At 27.9% G+C, this 19,379-nt stretch overlaps 7 protein-coding genes across 9 annotated transcripts; 4 read left to right on the top strand and 3 right to left on the bottom strand.

Moving 5' to 3' along the window:
• Window positions 1–61: 61 nt before the first annotated feature.
• Cog2 (conserved oligomeric Golgi complex subunit 2) lies at window positions 62–3,414 on the top strand. Its single transcript, XM_033333828.2, has 11 exons — window positions 62–199; window positions 555–676; window positions 752–979; window positions 1,059–1,325; window positions 1,399–1,700; window positions 1,770–1,887; window positions 1,944–2,333; window positions 2,409–2,589; window positions 2,666–2,945; window positions 3,019–3,199; window positions 3,275–3,414. The coding sequence occupies exons 2-11, from the start codon at window positions 605–607 to the stop codon at window positions 3,356–3,358; spliced, it is 2,103 nt and encodes a 700-aa protein (XP_033189719.2). The 5' UTR covers window positions 62–199; window positions 555–604; the 3' UTR covers window positions 3,359–3,414.
• Window positions 3,415–3,552: 138 nt separating this feature from the next.
• On the bottom strand, window positions 3,553–5,501 carry fsd (transmembrane protein fates-shifted). 2 transcript variants are annotated; one of them, XM_033333837.2, is made up of 8 exons: window positions 5,361–5,501; window positions 5,178–5,258; window positions 4,944–5,045; window positions 4,781–4,849; window positions 4,558–4,696; window positions 4,270–4,471; window positions 4,016–4,180; window positions 3,553–3,926 (listed from the first exon to the last, which is right to left on the bottom strand). In XM_033333837.2, the coding sequence occupies exons 1-8, from the start codon at window positions 5,428–5,430 to the stop codon at window positions 3,654–3,656; spliced, it is 1,101 nt and encodes a 366-aa protein (XP_033189728.1). In that variant the 5' UTR covers window positions 5,431–5,501; the 3' UTR covers window positions 3,553–3,653. The 2 variants fall into 2 exon arrangements, with proteins under 2 accessions (XP_033189728.1, XP_033189729.1); XM_033333838.2 differs by having other exon boundaries at window positions 4,270–4,462.
• Pus10 (Pseudouridine synthase 10) lies at window positions 5,336–7,799 on the top strand. 2 transcript variants are annotated; one of them, XM_033333830.2, is made up of 7 exons: window positions 5,336–5,470; window positions 5,843–5,990; window positions 6,049–6,153; window positions 6,224–6,531; window positions 6,601–6,809; window positions 6,871–6,996; window positions 7,078–7,799. In XM_033333830.2, exons 1-7 carry the CDS (start codon window positions 5,439–5,441, stop codon window positions 7,698–7,700), a joined length of 1,551 nt encoding a protein of 516 aa, XP_033189721.1. In that variant the 5' UTR covers window positions 5,336–5,438; the 3' UTR covers window positions 7,701–7,799. The 2 variants fall into 2 exon arrangements, with proteins under 2 accessions (XP_033189721.1, XP_033189724.1); XM_033333833.2 differs by lacking the exon at window positions 5,843–5,990 and having other exon boundaries at window positions 5,344–5,470.
• On the bottom strand, window positions 7,426–9,727 carry aurB (aurora kinase B). The gene is made up of 7 exons (XM_033333840.2): window positions 9,320–9,727; window positions 9,093–9,227; window positions 8,813–9,004; window positions 8,605–8,739; window positions 8,365–8,523; window positions 8,056–8,287; window positions 7,426–7,988 (listed from the first exon to the last, which is right to left on the bottom strand). The coding sequence occupies exons 2-7, from the start codon at window positions 9,203–9,205 to the stop codon at window positions 7,902–7,904; spliced, it is 918 nt and encodes a 305-aa protein (XP_033189731.1). The 5' UTR covers window positions 9,206–9,227; window positions 9,320–9,727; the 3' UTR covers window positions 7,426–7,901.
• A 55-nt stretch (window positions 9,728–9,782) lies between these two features.
• LOC117156630 (calcineurin subunit B type 2) lies at window positions 9,783–12,248 on the top strand. The gene is made up of 5 exons (XM_033333841.2): window positions 9,783–9,913; window positions 10,108–10,147; window positions 10,536–10,747; window positions 10,825–11,034; window positions 11,104–12,248. The coding sequence occupies exons 1-5, from the start codon at window positions 9,911–9,913 to the stop codon at window positions 11,149–11,151; spliced, it is 513 nt and encodes a 170-aa protein (XP_033189732.1). The 5' UTR covers window positions 9,783–9,910; the 3' UTR covers window positions 11,152–12,248.
• Window positions 12,249–12,681: 433 nt separating this feature from the next.
• Window positions 12,682–18,753, top strand: LOC117156584 (Protein phosphatase 4 regulatory subunit 2-related protein). The gene has a single exon (XM_033333735.2). The coding sequence runs from the start codon at window positions 12,957–12,959 to the stop codon at window positions 14,895–14,897; it is 1,941 nt and encodes a 646-aa protein (XP_033189626.1). The 5' UTR covers window positions 12,682–12,956; the 3' UTR covers window positions 14,898–18,753.
• Window positions 16,465–18,733, bottom strand: LOC117156582 (ATP-binding cassette sub-family B member 10, mitochondrial). The gene is made up of 3 exons (XM_033333734.2): window positions 18,139–18,733; window positions 16,960–18,068; window positions 16,465–16,893 (listed from the first exon to the last, which is right to left on the bottom strand). Exons 1-3 carry the CDS (start codon window positions 18,731–18,733, stop codon window positions 16,633–16,635), a joined length of 1,965 nt encoding a protein of 654 aa, XP_033189625.1. The 3' UTR covers window positions 16,465–16,632.
• Window positions 18,754–19,379: the final 626 nt, after the last annotated feature.

Here is a 19,379-nt window from a genome sequence, read left to right as displayed (position 1 = left end):
ACATCGAACAAAACACTATATATTCCCTTTCGTTGGATTTTGTTTTACGGCACTAATTTCTCATCAATACAAATGTAGATTATTTACTGTTAGTCACGAATATGAATTGCTCTCCGTCCTATTCGTTTAACTGTATTGTATTGTACGCGTGCGTGCGTTTGGGGTTTATACATATGTACATATACATGCGTCAATTTAGGTAAAAAACCATTATGCTTTAATGCCATTAAAGAAAGCATACTTGATAAAGTTTTTCAATATGTTAGATACTCTAAGAACAATTTTTAAATTCATCTTATAATTATCGATAATATATTCATGTACTATGTATAGGTGCTATGTTTTGAATTAATTCACATATAAAGGTTGTTGCAAAGAATTTTTGACTTCACATTCTTATACTGTCTGAAACATTTTTTTAATGACATATCAATTAGTGTTAATTGTCAAATTTTATTAAGTAAATTAACTATGGATGGGCTCTGTGATAACATATTGTATATTTTAATGAAAAGTTATGAATGTATATATTAATTTGTATGATTAAATAATAGGAAAAATTAATTCCTTATAAAAAAAGGTTAATGGTAAGAAATCTATTACTATGTCGAAGGAAAATATTAACTTACCAAAAGCTCCAAATGATCTATGTTTTTCTGAAGTTGATTTTATTCAAGTAAGTCAATATTAAAATGTGTTTTAACATAGAAATGCACTCTATTATGATACCTTTTATATTTACAATTTCTAGGAAAATTTCAATGTCGATACCTTTCTCCAAGAACACAGAAAGAGCACAAAATTAGAAACAATGCGTGATGATCTTGGAATATACTTGAAATTGTTAAGGTCTGCTATGATTGATTTAATCAATCGAGATTATACAGATTTTGTAAATTTATCAAGTAATATGATTGGTTTGGATAAGGCTATAAGTGATTTACAAACACCTTTAGGACAATTAAGGGAAGAAGTAATGGTAAATTCAATGAGAAAATATATTTAATTATTAAAATACTAAATTTTAAATGTTATTAGTAACATATTTTTTATGATAGCAAGTACAACAGATCCTGGATGATGAAGTTACGGCAATTACTCATAATATGAACGAAAATAAGAAAACGCGAGAATACAAGCGAAGTGTATTCAGCTTACAGCATATTTACAAGTCTTTGAATAAACTTTCAACTATATTGTCTTTAAACACATTCCTTGAATGTCCTGCTAAAATAGATATTTTAGAACAAGCTGCTGCAGAATTTAATCAATTAGGATTTCATATGTCTAGGTGCAAACTGAACATTATCAATGAAAACCAAAAAGTATGCATATCTTTAAAAAATTGAACATAGACTTACTATTCTTATTAATGACAGAAATGTTATATTGTAATAGGAAGCTGAAGAACTTGAACAGTCTTATATGACATACCTCAATGAATTTTTCTTGGCAAGTATACAAGAAAAAAATTCTTTTTTATTAATTCGTTGCTTAGGAATTTATGTTACACTTGATAAAATAAGTGATGCAGAAGATCTAGTGAGGAAAGAGATTGTTGGTCCATTGATTCATAACGTAATTAATACGGAAAACTTGAAAACTGATTTACTAGGTCTACAAAATATATACAATAGGTTACTGAACATTTTAAATGTAGAACTTAAACAATTATTAGACATTACATTATATCCAAATAGGTATGCATTTTATTAAAGTCAAATTACATATGTCATTGTATAGAAATATTTCTAAATCTTTTTTTACAGACTTTCTGTGAAAGGTTTTAATTTTTTGGTGAACAGTTTTTGGATTGATGTAGAAGAAAAGATTGAGCAATATATAAAATACATCTTTGCTCCTGGAGATCCAATATTATTTCATTCAGTAAGTAAGTAAAGTTATACTATAGTAATGTAGTATATAACATTTTATAATTTCAGAGATATGTAGCAACCCTGGAGTTTTTAGAAAAATTGGAAGCTGAGTGTATTACTCCCGAATCTTTAATTACATTACAAAAGAATTTGCAATATAAAAACTTTTTGAAGAAGTGGAATTTACCAGTATATTTTCAAATTAAATTTCAAGAAATAGCTAGTGGAATTGAGACAGTTTTAACTGAATCAATATCACCAGCATCTGTAAAAGGAACATTGGAGTCCCTTACACAAGATGATTTTTCTCTTTATGCAACTTGTATTATATGGGAAAATCTACAAACGATTTGGGATAATAATGTATATCTACATCAACTGTTTCATAGATTTTGGAAATTCAGTCTTCAGATATGTGCCAGATATCGAATATGGATTCAAACAGTGCTTAAAGAAGTATATTTAATTTAAAAAAATAATATAATATATGATACTTGAATAATTAAAAATCCTAATTTTTTTTATGTAAAGGTATGGCCGATAGAAAATGAAATAAGCAACTTAAACAAAGTAGAACATTCCACAAAACTTAACTTCCTAATTTGTTTGTATAAGGATGTAGAAAAATTTGTAAATATACTTCCATTTCTTTTTGAAATAGCTCGATCGAAATTTAAACAAGAAAATCCAAGGATATTGACGCTATTAAAAGGTTACAACAAGAAAAATGTTAATATTATATTCTTATTCAAATCTTCTATATCATTATCTATATGTTTTTTTCGTAGATTCTCTCGATGAAACGATAAAGAATTTAAAAACAATTTGGCCACAAATTACAAAAGAAATAGTGGATGAATTATTGAAACAATGTGTAACACATCTGAAACAAGTCAGTGATATTCCGAGATTATTTAGACGAACAAAAAGGGATGTACCAACAAAACCATGCTCTTATGTAAAAAATACTCTTGTGTTCCTCCTCAATTTTCATGCAGATTACAAAAAGATAATACCAGATAATGTTAATTATTGGTTGGAATTGGCCCTTTCTGAGTTAACTGAACAGTAAGGAAAAAAGAAATAGTTATTATTGAAAATTATAACATTTGTAAAATTTTGTTATATTGAATTGTTGCAGTTATCTAGCTTCTGTAACAGACGTATTAACTTCAGTGCAAAAAACTGAAGAGAGTTTAAGAAGATTGAAAAAAATACGCGACAAATCTACAGGGTCTCTTACTTCCGAAGTTCAAGGAATCAGCGATGATGAAAAAATACGAATTCAGTTACAAGTTGATGTACAAGCTTATGCTAATATGGTAAAATCTATTGTCAAATAATTCATTTTTCACCATGTAAAAATTGTTTCATTATACATATAAATTATATTTCAGATTACAGAGATGCAGATTTCAATTTCAAATGTGCTTTATATGAAAGAATTGTTACACGCTGTTGAAACCGCAATCAAAAGATAATATTACTTTTTTCTCTATTTCTTTAATTTTTAAATAAACTAATTTAAACTCTCTTATTTTATGTCATTTATTTATTAGTTGTAATAACACAGTATTAATATATGTAGTTTTGTCTGTATATCATTTAACATTTTTCTTATCCTTTTTTTTCCATTTTTTGACTCATGAAATTTTGGAGAACAAGTGTCCAAATCTTTAAATTTAACAGACATTTAATGTATTATTTACATAGAAGTATTTATATTACAGTCGTACTTATCATCTAGCTGCTCGATTATGAAATATGGAATTCTTCTTATAATAAGCTCTGATCCCAAGAATCACTTTGTGGTAATTCAATAGTAGTTATTGAATCTTGGTGGGGATAAGTTGGATGCCACCAATCTAGAATTTGATAGCTAACAACATCATTTAAAATAACTTGATTTGTTAATGTATTAGGGACATCTGACGTTCCAAATCCGAGTTGTAATCGATGATCCTTAAAACCGGGCATCAAAGTCATTGATACTGATTGCAAAATCAAGCCAATTACTGGTGGCAACATACTATATTTTAAACAAGTCACCTATAAATTGTATAATATTGCATAAATTACTATTTACCATAACAATGCATTATGCATTAGAGATAATTGTCTCATAGTAAAATGAATACCCTGAGTATCTTGCAGCCCTCTTCCAAATTCACAGCTACATCCTCTAGCATTTCAAGAAAATCTGTCTTTTTACCATTGATCTTCGTTTTCAGTTTTAATGAATTATTGTTAGCTTTTGGCAACTCTTTTAATTTGAAATAGAAATACCATCGCTTTTTCCCTTCCTAAAAAGAATATCAATAAGTAATTTATGATTAATTAATTTTACTAAATGATTCAATAGTAATATTACGTATGATTCTATGTTGCATACCTTATGCCACATAAGACAGCACTGTCTTTTAACAAGTGAATGTGGCTGATCTTGTCTTAAATAGGACACATTATCAACTTCTTTCTTCAAGGAAAAATAAGTGTAATGTAATGTTCTGATGACACAAGCACGGAGTCCGTGTGTACGAACCATACATTGTGGTTGTAGACGCTCTGGTAAACCAGGAACAAACCTATAGTAACTATATTATGCTTTACTTAATACTCCTATGTATTATCATTCTATTCAATTCTAGATTATTATGTTCTTATATAAAGAAAAACTTACGTCTTGTACAAATGAAACCAAAATTTTCCTGTTGTTACCACATGATAAGAACTTCTACATATTTGAGCAAATTTTCCCACAGCCTCTGGACTAATGTATTCAGATATAATAAACCATATATCCAATGGATAATCTACACCTAAATAATGTAAAAATATAATTTGTCCTTTATTTCAGGAATTCTTCTTGAATTTTGCCGTTTCATAGTTTCTGTTTATTTTACCTTCTTCTTCTTCTGTAGTGCTCTCAAAGGAATTTGTCTTTCTGTTTCTTCTTTGATTTGTTAATGCACCTATAAAGTAAGATCAATTTAAGTTTAATTGAGAGCTAAAAATGGAACATGGAAAAATGGAACTTCATAACTGATTATTTCTAAAAGTATCTACCTTTAGTATTTTTCTTCGACTTATTCAAATCACCCAGATTACCTTGATAACTTTCATTCATTTTGCTCCAGAAAGTTTTTTTCTCTATTGTTGCTTCCTTCACTGTACAGATAGAATTGGATGAAAAGATTTGTTATAGACTATTCATTCAAGGATACAAATAAATAAGTGGAATTTCTTATATTAGACAGAAATGGCATAACAAAGTTGATTGAAATGTATTAACAAGGTAACCTTCAGAGGAGACATTTATCACTGCCTTTTTAAATCTTGTGTGTGTCCGTGATGAATTTGCAAAGTCGTCAATGGTTATATCTGTCACGAAAAAATAAAGCATTATTTCGTCATTATACACATACTTTTAATAATGTGTCAATCGAGGAATTTTTTAAAATAATTAGTAAAACAATAATTAACCTCCAATCAAATTGTCGTTGCCATTTTCCGCATTTACTTTTTTGTTAGATTTTTTCCTTAAAGTAGGCATGATGTTAAATGCTACGTTATTATATCTACAAATTAATCAGGTACCAGTTGCAACAGAATAAAACCTAAAACTTATAACTATTTACACTAGTAATGGATGACATTGTAACCGTCCATCATATTTTTTAGCGAAGTCAATAAGAAAGATGTGTTCAATCCGTATGAAGCATCGTGTTGTTTTTGCATTTAATAATTTTACGTTATAGATACTTCAGTTTTTTCACTTCAATAGACTAATTGCCAATAATTGAAGATAAGATTGAAGACAGATTTAAATGTAATCTGTATATAAACTTTTATTTAAATATTTAGAAATGTGTGGGATTATATTCTCAGCAGGTTAACGTAAACACGATGATTAAAAACTTTTATTTTAATTGATATTCTTTTAACGTTGAAATACTATGTTACAGAATTTTTTTTAAAATGAACGCTATGGAAAGTGAAAAACGTATCTTTAATTTTTTGCAACTGCAAAATTGTTGCTTAAGATGTTGTTTTCGTTTTGTTGGGTGGTGTACGCTAGATTGTTACGAAGATCCTATTAAATATGCAAAAGATGTATGTTTTAATTACTGTAATTTTTTAATTTTTGATTCAATATTAAATTCTTTTATAGGCTGGGTATATTAAAGCAGAAGATATCTCTTTTAACGATGATGTACCGTGCATAACCTGCTTAGGAATTCTACAAAATAAGACACAAGAACAAGTTATTGGAAAAGTATGTTGAAGCATCTGTTTTAAAATGTATATAGACATTTGATATAAATTTCAAATAATTTTACAAACAGATTCAAGTTGAAGTAGATAAACAAAATTATGATAGTGGAACATTTATATGTGCATTAACAATACCAGTATGCATCAGTGTCAGAGAACGTCTTTTGCATATACAATGTGCCACCCAACTTAATCTTTCAGAAGATGCATTGCTAGATTTTAAAATCAAACTGCAAAGTGTTAAAGATGTTTGGAAATGGATAATGATTCCAAAATTAGAATTGGCTATTAAAAAACAAGTGGATTCAATGACACCTTCTCCATTTCTGATTGAAATTATTCTAACATACAAATTTAATGAGAAAGAATGTGAAACATTGTAAGTTTAGAATTATTTTATTTATAGAAATATGTTACTTCAATTACAATAAAATATTTTTTGTCTTAGATTATTGTGCAAAGGAACAAATAACACAGGGAATAAACGGAAAAGAAAATATAACGAGAATAGATTTAGCAGGAAAAGTATAGAGACTCTAATGACCAAAATAATAGACAAAGAATTTTTTCAATACTTTAAAGCTGTGTCATTTGATACATCAGATAGTATTAATGTAGAAAATATCATATGTTCACATTCAAGTATTTTTATAGGAGGTAATATTCCTTATTAAAAGTATAATTATAATATAAATTATTAAATGAATTATAACTTCAGGGCGGTATAATAAATTATCAAGAGAACTCAGTCAAACTCCATGGTTCATAAATGGAGAGAAAAAGATGCAAACATCTGTTCAGGACATATTGTGTAATCCTATTGCTGAAGTAACAAAAGCTCAATGTAAGTTGGATATTCTAAAACTTTTAATATTGTAATTAACAATATTTCAGTCAAAATTTAATACCCGCTTTTCATATATAGCTATTAAATTTTTATCATCTGGAAGAGAAGATGTGGACGTTAGAAACATATATTCTGGAAGGCCATTCGCCGTTGAATTAATTAATCCTCGAATGACCAAAATAACAGAAGAATTACTATCAAATTTAGTCAATAAAATTAATCAGTCCTCAAAGCAAGTACAAATTACGTCAAACTTAAAAGTTTTATCCAAATATGACTTGAAAAGGTTAAAAGAAGGCGAAAATGTTAAAACAAAATTTTACCGAGCACTTTGCGTTTGTCGTAATTCGTCTAAGAACGTATTATCTCTTGAAAAATTAAATGATTTGAAACGTGTGAAAATAATACAAAAGACACCAGTGAGAGTATTGCATAGACGACCTTTAAGTCCCAGAGAACGATTAATATATGAAATGAGAGCTCGCTGGGTTGAGCCTCAGGAATTAAAAAAGTTGGATATTACTACTGAGGATGCTAATATGTTTTTTGTATTAGATATCAAAACACAAGCTGGAACATATGTAAAAGAATTTGTGCATGGAGATTTTGGTCGAACTAAACCAAGTTTATGCGACATTCTTAATGTCGAAATCGATATAGTCGCATTAGATGTAACAGGGATTAATTTAAATTGGCCATAAAAATTATGTTAGTATTGAAATAATTTTATATACCAATGTAAAAATATAAATGTTATCTTAATAATAATTGTTTTATAATAAAAAATATATTTCAAATAATTTTTATTATTTCTTTAAAACTAATGTAATTCTTTATATTTCATTAATAATTGTCTTGTAATAAAAAATATATTTCAAATAATTTTTGTTATTCCTTTAAAACTAATGTGAGTCTTTATATTTCATTATCCAAAAATGTCTTTTTACAGCAGCCATAGAGATTCTTTCCGAGCTTTTCCGTTTAATTAACTGTAATTAATATAAAAATGATGATTTGTTTGAATAAAGAATTACAGCAAGCATATGCAAGAATTACCCTTGATATCAAATCTTTGGCTCCTGATGTAATTTGTTCTGGCCACTGTATGTTTATTGTCTTTATTTTCACGTAAGTTTCTTGCTGTGAATCACTAAGAAAAGGCGGTTTACCCACAAGAAATTCATAACAGAGAATACCTAAACACCAATGATCGACATATATATCATATGTTTGTCCTGTTACCATTTCTGGAGGTAAGTAATCTAATGTTCCACATAATGTATTCCTCCTGCAGTTATTGTTATTGATAGTAAACGTTGCTTTACTACTGTAGTAATTATTAATTATAATTATAAATATACTTACTTAGATGATGGTGCATGGACAGACCATCCAAAGTCTGCCAATTTTACATTACCTTCATGTGTAAGTAATAAATTTTCTGGTTTTATATCTCTATGAATTACATTATTTCTATGACAGTATTCTAAAGCATCTGCTACTTGATAAGTATACTTAGCAGATCTGAAGAATAATAATAACAATTAAAAGTAAATATATAAATTAATTAATCATAAATTATAAATTAATTTAAAAAATACATACAAGTGTTCATTAAATCTTTCATTTGGTTGTCTCTTTAATTCCTTATATAATTCTCCTCGAGCAGCAAACTCTAATACAAGATAGATGCGCTTATGATCATGAAAATACGTTAACATTTGCAGAATATTAGGATGCCTAAAAAATATTCTTACAGCATATTTTTATTTATGAACAAAAAATTAAAAGATGCACAAGATAATAAGTTTACCTTAAGTGTGTTTGAATTTCAATTTCACGCATCACTTGTTTTTCTACACGTCCTTTCATTAATTCCACTTTGTATAAAGTTTTCAATGCTACCATATAATGTGTACTTTTCTCTCTAGCCAAGTAAACACGGCCAAATTTACCTCTGCCTAAAGGTGCACCGATTTCAAAATCATCTAAATTCCATTGATACCTATGAAACAATATTTTATATTCATAATAAAATTAAAATTAATTAACATCTTTCACACTGATTGAAGCAAAATTTCTCTTCGCCATACCTTGATCCTCTAGTTTCAACATGGTCTTCCATTTTACATAAAGTATCTAAAACAATTTCCTTATACTCAGATGGAACATTGGATGGACATTGAAATACTTCCATGTGAGCCATAATGTTACAAATTATAGACTTTCTAAAAAATGTTGAGATATTTTTGAGGAAAAAGGTTTTATTATACATCTATTATGTTGTATAAATTTATATATTGAAGTAATTTCATATTACCTTTGGGACACAATAGTTATTTATGTAATATATAATATTTGAATTGAATTCTTTAGTAAAATAATACTTCTTAGTAAAATAACCGATATATATTTATAAGAAATTTTTTAACATCTTCTGCACTTTTCAACTGACATTTTTGATTTAAAAAGAACTGATAGATTAAAGTGACATCTACAGTGCGAAAACCGCAAAAAATTTGATTGCAACACGTAATATTCCCCAAATTAATTTCAGTAGAGAAATTTATAATGAAGAAATTACTTTTAAAATATATTATAAATAAGTAATTCAACTTGAAATAAAAAAATTATAATTTTCAAAGAATATCTATAGCCTATCCAACGAGACGAGGCAGTAAACATAAACAAAATTTTGTTGCTATGGCTGCAAAGTGCCTCATCTCGTTGGACAGACTATAGAATTTGTATGCTCATGCTTGTGTAGGCTATATACGTATTTCGTTAAAGTTTCTCTTCTATACTTATCTCATGCTTTCTACTGGTCATCTATCATAAAGTAGTTTTTGCTGATCGATTTTGACATTTTGTGGTAAATTTTTGACAGAAATCGACCGGCTCGAGTATCACAATGGTAATTAAGCATGTTAAATGTTTGAGGTTATTTATATTCGTGTAAATAGTTAAGCAGTATATTATACTACGCGTAATTGATTTTATAATTGTTTTCGTTAAGGAAAATATTATGTGATTATTATCTTTAAAATCCTATAAATAAACTTCTTTTTAACATACTGTGTGTATTTACTTTACATATTTTCTTTTTAGGGTAATGAAAACTCGCTGCCTATGGAACTATGTTCTAATTGTAAGTCAGTATGATACATTATTTTTGATATCTTGAAATAACCCATCGTTGTTCCAAGTATATTCGTTGAAAATAAACGCTTTATATACTTTTCTAATAGTTAATATTATATTATGAAATTATTTCGAATAATATTTGATAAAAATTTTATATGAGATCATGTTAAAAATAATTTCTTTTTATTTAAATCATTTTTCATTTACATATTGCTTCTGATTTATTTTTATCTCCAACTGCTTCAACTAAACATAGCACTTCTGAAGTATTAACCACCATATTTGTTGATGTACACATACATACATATGCACACATCTAATGCTATTAATAAAAAAATATTAGTTTTATGGTCCTTTCATTACCTTTTAACATAAAAATATCTTTTTTTTAGTTGATGCTGATGAAATTAGAAGATTAGGAAAACGATTTCGGAAGTTAGATTTAGATAACAGCGGTGCTTTAAGTATTGATGAGTTTATGTCATTGCCAGAATTACAACAGAATCCTTTAGTGCAACGTGTTATAGATATATTTGATGCAGATGGCAATGGAGAAGTAGATTTTAAGGAATTTATTTATGGTGTTTCTCAATTCAGTGTTAAGGTACATATAAATTTTATTACAAGATAACAATAAATATAAATAGAGCATTCAAAAATACTTTCATTCTTTTTTAACAGGGAGATAAAGAAAGCAAATTAAGATTTGCATTTAGAATTTATGATATGGACAACGATGGTTTTATAAGCAATGGGGAATTATTCCAAGTATTGAAAATGATGGTAGGCAATAACTTAAAGGATACTCAACTTCAACAAATTGTTGATAAAACAATATTATTTGCTGACAAAGATGAAGATGGCAAAATTAGTTTTGAAGAATTTTGTTCTGTAAGTAAAAACTTTTAGATGATTCTAGACAGGCTAATTATATAAAAAATTTGTTATATGTGATTTCAGGTTGTTGGTAATACAGATATTCATAAGAAGATGGTGGTTGATGTTTAAATTATTGAAAGTTTATGGAAAGAAAAATATTAGAGAACAAGTTAATGGTAATATCAATTTGACTTAATGAATTCATTATTAACACTAGATTGATTGAATAGTTATAAGTAACAAAATTGTGTAGGGTGAAATTATGTTATTAAGTCTTTAATCTATACAAAGTCTTTAATATATATATATATATATACATAAGTTTGTCATCTGTGAAAATGCTTTCCATAGTGCACTGTACATTACAATTTAATTGACCACCGACCTTCTAAGATTGTGCACATTTACTAAACATGTGTATTGTATAGATTTTAATATTATAAAATGTCTTATACGCAACATATACATATTTTTAGTTGAAATATTACGTTTTTTTAGTTGAAAATATTATTCAAATAGCTCTGTTATCATTTTATAATTTATAATATGATTTAATTAGTGTACAAAAAGCTATAAAGTTGTTCCAGAATATTATTTTATATATTGAAATCTAATTCAGATATATGTTTTCATTCTTATCTTACAATATACTTCAATAATGTGAAATATGTCTAGTAAAAAATTGCATTTTCCATAAATTTAATTTTCCTAATTTTTCTATTAAATAATCAGAGTTAAATGAATAGGAACATTTCATTTCTTTCATAATATAAGACTCATTGAATTAGGTTCTGTAAGTAGTTAATTTGTAAAAAAGATTCTGTTTATTTTTAAAAGAAGTTTGTATTGTATATATTATGTTCAATGATTAATTAATCCATCAATTGTGTATTTGAAAGAAGTATTATATATTATTTAATCAATTATTACTAACATTTGAGAAGTCCCATGTGTTGATAAAATCGATTTTACAGAGAACTTCAGTTTTGAACTGGATTAACATAATAGCGGGATTCTCGAAACTTTCAAATACGCAAATTTTTAAAAATAACCTTATTTGTTTATTATATGACTATTAAGAGAATAATGTATTACAAAACAGAAATTAAATAATATATATTGTTTTATTCTATGATTATAATATTTTGTACATTTACATATTATAAAATCTTAATGTTCAAAATCTTAAGATAATGTTGAAATAAATCCATGATATATATATATAATATTTAGCAATTTGAATTTTCCAATATTTTTATTTTATAAATGAATATAAAATTTATTTGATCGTGTATTATTACTAAATATAATAATTTAGAAAAATAATTGTAAATCCTTAGGTTATTAACATACTATTAACTGTATGTATTACTAATACCACTACTTGAAATTGAATACTATGAAATTTAAATGTCTTATTTATCTTTTATATTACTTGTATTATTTATAATTATTATCATTTTGTTTTTATCCAATTGTCAGATATTATTTTTAAACATATATATATATGAAGTATTTATAGCAATAAAAGAGGTATAGATATATATGTATATTTTATCCTTTATTGATGTAAATTTTATGTGAAATATACTTTATATGACAATATTGTATCATTCCAAACATATGAAGAAATCGAAATAGATTCCGTAAATCCGATTTAAATGTATAAAAATCGTAAATTGTTTTATTAGTTGAAAAAATAATATGATAAATGAAAACTAACCAAACGCTGTCAACGTTGACATGTTTTTAAGGTATTGGTAGCACTGCTTCGTCCCTTGCCCTTCATTGTTGCTATTTAGTACCCGGTGTGTTTGCGTTTTTCATTGCTTCTTGCGTAAAGTTTTACCATAGATTTTTACCAATCCGACGAGAGTCGACAGAAATAATTTAGCGACCAAAAGAAAGCGGAGAGGCTAGCGCAGGAGGTGAAGATGGATAATTTAGAGGAGGTATTGCAAGCACTTGACGAATTTCAGAAAGTGCGTCCAAGTGAGATACCTCGAGAACTCGAGGATTATTTGTGTTGGGTTGCGAAAACCGGTGATCCTGTTTATCAGTGGTCACTGATCAAAACATTGTTCAGGGAGAAACTGACACGCGTGATGACTGAATTTTACGAAAGTTGTCCGACACTTGACCTAGCACCGTGTCCGAATGTCGAACATTTCAATTATGACACGATGAAAAGCAATCTCCTCGAACGTTTGGAATCATTTGCAAACGCCCCATTTACTATTCAACGAATTTGTGAGCTATTAACAGTACCTCGTAAGGAATACAACAGGGTTGACAAGTTCATGAGAGCTATTGAGAAGAATATTTTGGTTGTTTCCACTAGAGAACCTGGACCACTATCTAGAAGGAACGAGAATGGTGATGGTATGGTTAATGGATCTGTAGATGAAGATGCATCTGTAACACAGCCTCCTCAAGATGTAGAGATGGAATATTGGGAAAAAGATTGTCCTTCCACAGTTACAATTAGTGTGCATACTGTTGAAAATGAAACACCTTTGTTACATACTGTTGTACCAACCAATGACATAATAAAACACGTATTTGGTTTCCAAAAACCTTCACATGAGAAAGTAGAATCAACATCTTCTAAGTCCGACATTGTGGTATCTAATTCCATACCAACTACTTCAGAATTTTCTGGTGTGTCCAATTTGAATTCTCAAGCACAAACACAGGATTCACAGATTGGACCTACGATGCAAAACATGTCAACCATTGTTCCTGAAACTTCTGGAATTATTAGTGATGTTTCAGAAGCAATTATGAACGAGGACACCAGTTCTCAGCCTAGCTTAGAGTTAGAAAATGAAGGAGGAGATCCTGCAGACTCCTCAAGGAAATTGCAAACTACTTTTCAGACTAAAGATTTCAGTTCAAATGAGAATAAATCATCGAAGTTTTATGTAGATAATTCTAAAGTGAATGAGAAGACAGAGATGGAGACAATGTCAATACATGTACAAGAAGATTCAAGTAAAAGTAATGATATATTGGTTAAGTCAGATGTTGAAATCAAAACGGTATTGGACAACAAAGAATCAGTTAATCCAGTTGTTGAAAATCTTTTAAATACTAATGAAAATTTGGAAAGCACAATAAAGTTAGGTACGGAAGTAGGAAACATTCAATCAATTATCAATACATCTGGTTCAAACAAGGAATCATTAACATTAAAAAATAACAATATGGGAAGTACATCTACAACAAATAATTCAGAACAATCTACAAATAATTTAATTTTATCTACTGATAATGTAAATACAGAAGAAACTATAAATACATCAGAAGATATGTCTGTAGATGTAGAGAATCTAAAGGAACAAAGTAAAGAAGTAGAATTAATAAAAGATTCAAAACCTTTAGTGGAGGAACCATGTTCTAAAGCTAACGCAATAAAAAATTTTAATTGTAACCAGGAAAAAGATAATTTAACTATCACAGAAACTGTAGAAGATGAGAACAAGATGAGAGTGATGAAGTCCATAGTACCTGATCCAATTCCTATTGTCGAAGAACCAAGAGACTCAGAATGTATTAATGTAAAGGAAGATATCTCACCAATTGTTGAAATAACAGAAGAATCAGAAAATCAAAATCCTACGATAACATGTCAATCAGAACACAAAGAAAAAATGTCTATTGAAGATAGTAATGTAGCGCAATTACAAGGTAATAATATAACTTCTATCAGAAATAAAATAGAGGATAGTGACACAGTAATAGAAAATGTCATGAGTAAAAAAGAACAGGAAGCAGTGGAACTAATGGAAGTAGATGAAGAAGAAACATTATCCGTATTTCAACAGGATGATGAACCCATGGAGCAAGAGGCAGTACAATCATCTAGAAGTTAATAACGTGTAAGAAGAAGGTTCTATTCACTTATTTTTAATATTTGATTTTTATTATAACAGAAAACATGAAGAAGAACAAATACTGAAAAAACGATTGTTTACATTACAAAATTTTTTATTGTAGTTCAAACATGATTTATATATGACTTCTCTTAAGTGATTTGATACATAAGTCGTATAAAGAGATATTGTAAGATTTACAAGAAATTCTCTAATCATATGTTCTTTACCATTTCATTAACTTTATAATTACCATTAAATCAGGTAAATTTTGGAATTGTACAGAGATGTGTTCATATGAATTTCTAAGCTCCTGTAGAAAGCAAAACACTACCTATTTCCAGAACATTATAATATTAATGACCAGTTTTGACCATGGTTTGGATTTTATTTCAAATTAATTTATAAACAAGCTTAACAGTAAATTTATGCAGATAAAGTTTCTACTTAGAATGTGGCTGTGTTTGTAACTGAAGCACATAAAATTTTTACATGGCTTGTAACAAATATAACATGTGATATAAACAAAGAAACATTTTAAACATACATTTTGGTGCTTTGCAATATATTTTACTGGCAAATAGGGAGCATAAATCCAATCATTGTGGACTAAATCAATTACTGATCTTACATAAAAAGATGTCTCAAAATTTTATTAATTGAGAAATAATTCTCAACATAAAAGATGCACTGGGTCTTTGAAATTAATACTTATTAGACATATTTCTATAAAGATGACTGATCAATTGTATTAAGCATAGATGAGATCAAACCATAGATTCCATTTAACGATTCAAGTTGAAATTGATAAAAAAGATGCCTTTATTATATACATCTCCTATATAGAAAAGGGTAAAACATAGTAAGAATAAAATGTTTGTCTTTTCTAGTTGGAGAAATGAATGATACTGCTCTCTTTATGTCTTGCTGTGTTTTCTTAGAAATGTAACAGTTGAATAATTGTCAGATAATACAAATATGGCAATATTCTCTTTTCTGTTAAAATGGAGATTATATTACCGGCTTGTGTAATTTAATAATCAGCCTAGTTTAATTACAACAACAATTTGCTTCTGGTCATATGTTTTTATTGAATATTTTTATGCAGACACAAGTCTAGAGATGGTTTATCTTAAAAATAATTATAATAACAATATATTAATTTAAATACAACATAGATCAATGATATAATACATTGATATAACTTAAAATAGCAGTGTATATTATTTTATAGAAAATATATTAAAAATTATTACCAAATAGTAATTATTTACAATACCTGCCTTATTCCTTAGATTAAAAAAATATATATATATATAATTTTGTGATTAAATCACAGCTTGATGTAGTATTGTTTGTGTTTTATAAATTATTTAAGCACACCATATAAACATGTATTAGGTCTCATTTCTAAAATGTTTAATTTGTCTTTGGTGAGATTTTTTTTCACTCTTTGTGAAAATGATTTATATATACACAAAATATGGTTTTAAAATTTCATAAGAAATAGAACATGATATAGATAAAAGTTACGAATATTTAAAAACCATAATTACAGAATAAAACATTGTATTTCAGAAATTAAATTAATAAATTTATTAATCATTTATTACAGATGCTATTTTCAATAACCTTTGTACATTATTTTTATAGATTATTAAGTATTTCTTAGTATTTCTGGTTTACTGAACACATTAATCATTAATTATTGGTGATTTTTATTAAACTCCAGAAATTAAGCAAAGGTTTGATGTTGAACTAACTTATGAAAATAACTGTCCTTTAAGCTCACAAGTTCTTTATAAGTTCCCGTTTCCGTTACTTGCCCTTCTTTCAAAACAATGACTTTATCTGCATTTTTTATTGTACTTAATCTGTGAGCTATGGTTAGAACTGTCCGTCCTTGAACAGCTTTTTCTAAAGCTTTCTGTACATAATGTTCACTCTCTGCATCTAATGCACTTGTAGCTTCATCCAAGATTAAGATTTTAGGCTCCTAAGTACAAATAATTCTGGATTACTAGTTTTTATTGGACAATTTTTATCTCAGTAATGCTCTTACCTTTATTAAAGCCCTAGCGATAGCAACTCTTTGCCTTTGTCCACCACTAAGAGTAATACCCCGTTCTCCAACTAATGTATCTAAACCATCTGGCATATTTTTTGTAAATTCTAAAACGTGTGCATATTTTGCAACTTCTTCTACATCATGTTTTACTGAATCTATTGCTCCATATAATATGTTCTCTCTTATTGTACCACTAAAGAGAATAGGTTCCTGAGAAACTATACTGATCTGTGATCTCACCCATGCTGGGTTAAGAGATTGAAGATCATGTTTGTCCAAAAGTATAGATCCTAAATTGGGATCATAAAGTCTCAATAAGAGTGAAGCTATTGTAGACTTTCCAGAACCTGATGCTCCAACGATAGCAATTACCATACATGGTGGGATTTTTAAACTGAAGTTTTTCAAAACCCATGTATTTCTTCTTGTAGGATAAGCAAAATTGACATTTTGGAATTCAATATCACCGGATAACTGCTTTTCCAGAATTTTACCACCTTGAATTGGTATTGTTGGCTCTCTTTCAATCAATTCAGCTAAACGCATATTTGCGCCTAATGCTTTATTTAATTCACTATAAAATGAAGATAAGCCATTTAAAGATATTGCAACATACACTGCATACATTAAGAATGCGCTTAAGCTTCCAACTGTAAGAGAGGAATCGGAAACCATAGCCCCACCATAATATAAAACAGACAAGATAATCACATTTCCAGAAAAACCAGTTAATCCAAAAAATATCCCTCTGCATAAACTTTCCTTATAACAAATTTTAAGCACATTGTCTAGCTGGGAATTATAATAATTGGATTCATTTATTTCTTTTGAAAAAGCTTTTACTGTTCTTATATTGCTAATTCTCTCTTCAGCAATTGTATTTAGTTCTGCTAAATTATTTTGCATGTCTTTAGAAATCTTCTTTAAATAGCGACCACATACTATGGCTAAACCTGCAACTGGTGGCACGATAGTTAGACCAATTATGGCCAATTTAGGCGAGGCATAAAGCATCATTGATATCCCACAAATACTCATAAAAGTAGAACGTAATCCATCTGATATGTTACTTGTTAATGCTTGGCTAACAAGTTGTGTATCTCCTGAAATTAATTAACAATATGAAAGATTGATACATATATAAAAGAATTTTTAAAAAGTTAAGAGTTATACCAGACAATCGACCAACAAATTCTCCTGTATTACATTTATCAAAAACTGCTATTTCTTGTCGAAGAATGGCAGCATACAATTGTTTTCTTAAAGACTGCGTAATCCTATGTCCAGTAGTAGACATTAAATATATTCTGCAGAAATTGCATAGAGCTCCAATAACAAATACTCCAAACAAAATAATGCACAATTGATTAAGGTTTTTCTTCGTATCTTCTTTGTCACTTGCATAAATAATATCAATTAATTTTCCTAAAGAAAATGGTACTACCATTGTTATAGTAGATGAAATTAATAAAAAGGTAATAGCACCGAATAACCTCCATTTCTCAGGTACTGCTAGGACAATTAAATTTTTTAATTCTGACGTTTCTCTTTTTTTTGTGGTAAATCGTACTGTAGAGTTTAAACTTTTGGTTTTTATAGCATTCGTTGTATGACATCTTAAAATTGAAAATATAGGGCTCTTTCTACTAAATCTGATTGATGGCGTTAAACACGTATAAAATAACTGTTTATGTGTGATCATTGATTTACGAAATTTTATTCTTTGTGAAGAAATGCTTCTTGTAAATAACCTCCAAACGAGTACCATGTTTTTTAGTACGTTTATCAACTAAGCAATTCACAAAATGAAAAGTCATTAAAACTTGTGTTTCATCGTTAATGATGTAAGATTGATGAATGTTATGACACTTTCAGAGTGAACAATAGGTAAATTGAATATATTATAATCTATTAATATCAAAAGCTATATTTGAAATATTTTTCAATACATGTTTATAAAACTTTAGTTTGATGTTAATAATTATTGATTGACAATTTGTTTTAATTTCATAATCAATTTAAAATCAGCTGTACATTGAAAAACTACTCCTGTAATCACGTGACTTGATAGACAATGAATGAACCGTGTGTAAATTTGATGTGAAAGAACATTTTGTGTGGTTGATTTTAGTGTATTTATTTATTTCTCATCGTATGGTATGAACTATACTCATGCATATGTCTAATATACATATTATGTATATGTATGTTCATATATCTGTAGTCAATATAGAAGATATAAATAAATATAAAATTTATATGCTGATATATATTATGTATTTAATAAAAATAGAACTTTAAAGTTTTATTTTATAAAGTTAAAAAATTACAACATTAATTTAAAGTCAGGAATCTTAAAACAAAATGAACTAACTTTTGGAATATATGATTAATAAATACTTTATAGCATGATT

Source organism: Bombus vancouverensis, chromosome 4 (assembly GCF_051014615.1).
Source record: "Bombus vancouverensis nearcticus chromosome 4, iyBomVanc1_principal, whole genome shotgun sequence".
In the NCBI taxonomy this organism is placed as follows: Eukaryota; Metazoa; Arthropoda; class Insecta; order Hymenoptera; family Apidae; genus Bombus; species Bombus vancouverensis.
Note: the sequence above shows the minus strand (reverse complement) of the source record. Positions and strands in the feature narration are given on the sequence as shown.